We start from the raw sequence: 3,321 nt of genomic DNA, 5'->3' as shown, positions 1-3,321 counted from the left end.
CTGCCTTATAGCTGGAGATTATGTTCAGTGGACTTTTAAAGGAGGAGCCCATTCATGACCTCTCAGACTGTGGTGTGGAGCAGAGGAGAACAAAATACGTCTAATCCAAACTGTAGCCTACTAGCTTGCTGAAGATCGTGCTCTTTTAAACGGGACGGGGCTCTGAGAGAGAGAGAGAGAGATCATGGCTGGATGTTGCATGTCTGCGGAGGAGAAGGAACGGCAGAGGATAAATCAGGAGATAGACAAACAACTGAGGAAAGACAAGAAAGACTCGCGTAGAGAACTCAAACTACTGCTGCTGGGTAAGACGTGCTTCATAAACATGTGGAATAAGATGTTAAGATAAAACGTTTTACTAATAGATAGATAGACAAAACTGTACTTGCAGGTAATGTAATATTGCTAAATGAAAGGCCACTTAAGTGTACATAATGAAAATAGACTTTCATGACTGTTTCGTAACACACTTAAGTACACTTTTAAAAAGTGCACTTTGTTGTAATGTCAAATTAAACGTTTTACTTTAAACCCCGTATTAAATCGTTATGTTTTGATCTATTGCCTTGCTTTAAAGATGTACGCTTATTTTGATGTGTTGACTACATACAGTACTAAATCGCATGTTATGTACTCGATTATAATTTTAACTGTAGTGTGTTATTCAATATTACATTTAAAGTTAATATATTTTAAATGTACTAAATTGTAACGTCATCATTACAAATGTGTAATTACAAATATATTTAAATACATCACAATGCAAGGTTCAGTATATTTTAGTTTACCATAAATGCTTGTCAGTAAATTCAGCAGTATTTTAAGCATATTTCAACAGACAATAGAAATTGAAATTACATAAAGATGTACTTAAGTCTTACTTAAGTGGGTAAACAAAACATGGTAACACTTTATTTTAAGGTGTCCTTGTTACAGTGTAATTATACATTTAAGTACTGAGTAATATTAATTAATTACATGTACTTACTATATGGTTGGGGTTAGGATTAGGTTTAGGGTTACTTGCATGTAATTATGCATAATTTATTGTTATTATAAATTATAATAGTAAGTACATGTAACGTGTAATGATGCGTGTTACCAAAAACACTCTTAAGTTCAACTAATTGCATTTAATATCAGTTTAAACTAGAATTTAATTCAGTTCACATTCAGTTCACACTTAAGTATATTATTTTAAAGTATGTCATTTCCTTAATAAGTATTTTGACATTATGCTAAAGTGTACAGACACTGAAATTACTGTGAAAAAGTTAGAAAAGCTCTAACTTAAATAATGACACACAGTTTGATGTTTTGAGGGGTCTGTATGTGTATGGATTTACAGAAAGAAATGAATGTGTGGTTTAGCTGCTGTGGTACCGTTTTATACAGCAGTTCCTGGCCACACCGCCACTGTCTCTGTTCTTGCTATGCAAAAGCATGCAAAGCAGATCCTGCACTGAACTCTAAACAAAATTTCCTCAACAGCACTCCCTCCCTCAGCAACACCACAGCAGATGCACATGCAGGAGAGAAGGCTTTGTCATATGTCACATGTGTGCGTGCATGTGTGGTTTGAGTGTCATTTACTTGTAACAGTCTATTGGTTCATACACACATGTGCAGAGTGTGTGAACTGAATCCGTCTCCCAGTAGATTCATTATTACACTGACCACATTAAGAGCCGGCCCTCGAGACAGGCCGAACGGAAAGGTCAAATTAAGCATCACGTTTACGATACTCCTTTTAACTGTAAACGGTGAGCAATGACTTGGTTTTCTTTATAAATGTCAAAAGTGAGAATGTTGTATGACGACATGTTTTACAGTATGTAAAACAAAATATTTGCATTGTGCTTTCATGTGTGTGTGTGTTTGGGATGTTTTTGTGCTCAATAAGCGACGTAATTTCAGGTGTGACCAGTGCAAAACAATTAGCCTTAATAATAAAAAAAAGGATTTGTTCTTGTTGAATGGCAGCATAGTAATTTAAAACAATATGTTTGTGAAAAAATATTGTCATTAATACACACTACTTTCCAAAAGCTATTGTTTGGAAACGTCAAAAAATGAGATTTCATAGCATATTATGTACCCTTCAAGTCAAAGGTTTGGAATAATTATGATTTTTTTTGTAAGTCTCTAATGCTCACTAAGTCCGAAGTTAATTTACGTGATCAAAAAATTTTAATTGTTAGTTAATTAACAATCAATAATAAGGTTCCTATTATTATCGATGTACAAACATTTGTTTTTGCTTATAATAAATGTTTCTAGAGCAGTAAATCAGCATATTAGAATGATTTCTGAATGATCAGACTGAAGTAATGATGATGAAAATTCAGCTCTGCATCACATTAATAAATTCAATTTAACAATAGAAAAAATTTTTTTTTAATTGTAATAATATTTTACAATATTACTGTTTTTACAAATAAACACAGCCTTTGTTAAGAAAAAGAGACTTCTTTCAAAAACATAAAAAATTATAATCTAATTATTCCAAATGTTTGACTATTAGTATATTTATTCTATAATTGATAAATAATTCATTATATTATATATTTCCACATGAGAAAGTGACTGACATTACATTTGAGTCACTGTGACTTTTAAATAAAACAGATGTTTACTTATTATAATTTTATCATAACTTATAATCTGTAATCATCTACATTGCAAACCTCTTAGCTGAATAAACATCATGGTGAAATGCATTTCTGTGACTTTCAATTGAACATTATTATAAAGCTGATACGTAGATCTCAGGACTCTTGGTTTCGGATTGAACTCATTCAAATCTGGTCATTTTCATTTGTGTAAAAAATCGCAATGTCGCTAGGACATTCTCAAGATGCTAATTCATGCAAAGTGGAGAATGGTTGAATGGAAAATGGCCCACAGAAGAAATTTTCGTTTCAAATTTGAATTCCCATAAGCTGGACCCAAAATGAACTTTTTTGCATCACCTGCTGATGCCGAGTGAACTCAGAAAATCTAGTTGTCATAAATATGCCAACAAGCCAAATTTGTATTATTACATAACAAAATATATTTTAAAGGGATAGTTCACCCAAAAATGAAAATTCTGTCATTAAAGTGCCCCTATTATGCCTTTTCGAATATTACCTTTCATGCAGTGTGTCATGTAGCTGTATGTGAACATAAACTATCTGCAAAGTTGTGAAGCCATCGCCTAACCGAGTCGTCAGGAATTCGAATCTTATTCTGTTACGGCTCTACGTCACGAAGTAACACATTTGCATAATGTCTGCCCACGTTCTACGTCGCCAACTTGCCCGCCCACAAACAGTAACA

General features: G+C 33.1%; 1 protein-coding gene across 1 annotated transcript in view; it reads left to right on the top strand.

The window, feature by feature from the left end:
• Window positions 1–3,321, top strand: part of LOC107747808 (guanine nucleotide-binding protein subunit alpha-14-like) — a 13,009-nt gene continuing 9,688 nt past the window's right edge. The window contains exon 1 of the mRNA XM_016562413.1: window positions 1–305. Coding sequence (XP_016417899.1) covers window positions 185–305 — 121 coding nt within the window. The 5' untranslated portion in view covers window positions 1–184. The remainder of the gene's footprint in view (window positions 306–3,321) is intronic.

The sequence above is a fragment of the Sinocyclocheilus rhinocerous genome, unplaced genomic scaffold (genome assembly GCF_001515625.1).
Source record: "Sinocyclocheilus rhinocerous isolate Xijiao unplaced genomic scaffold, SAMN03320098_v1.1 scaffold2214, whole genome shotgun sequence".
Classification (NCBI taxonomy): Eukaryota; Metazoa; Chordata; class Actinopteri; order Cypriniformes; family Cyprinidae; genus Sinocyclocheilus; species Sinocyclocheilus rhinocerous.
Note: the sequence above shows the minus strand (reverse complement) of the source record. Positions and strands in the feature narration are given on the sequence as shown.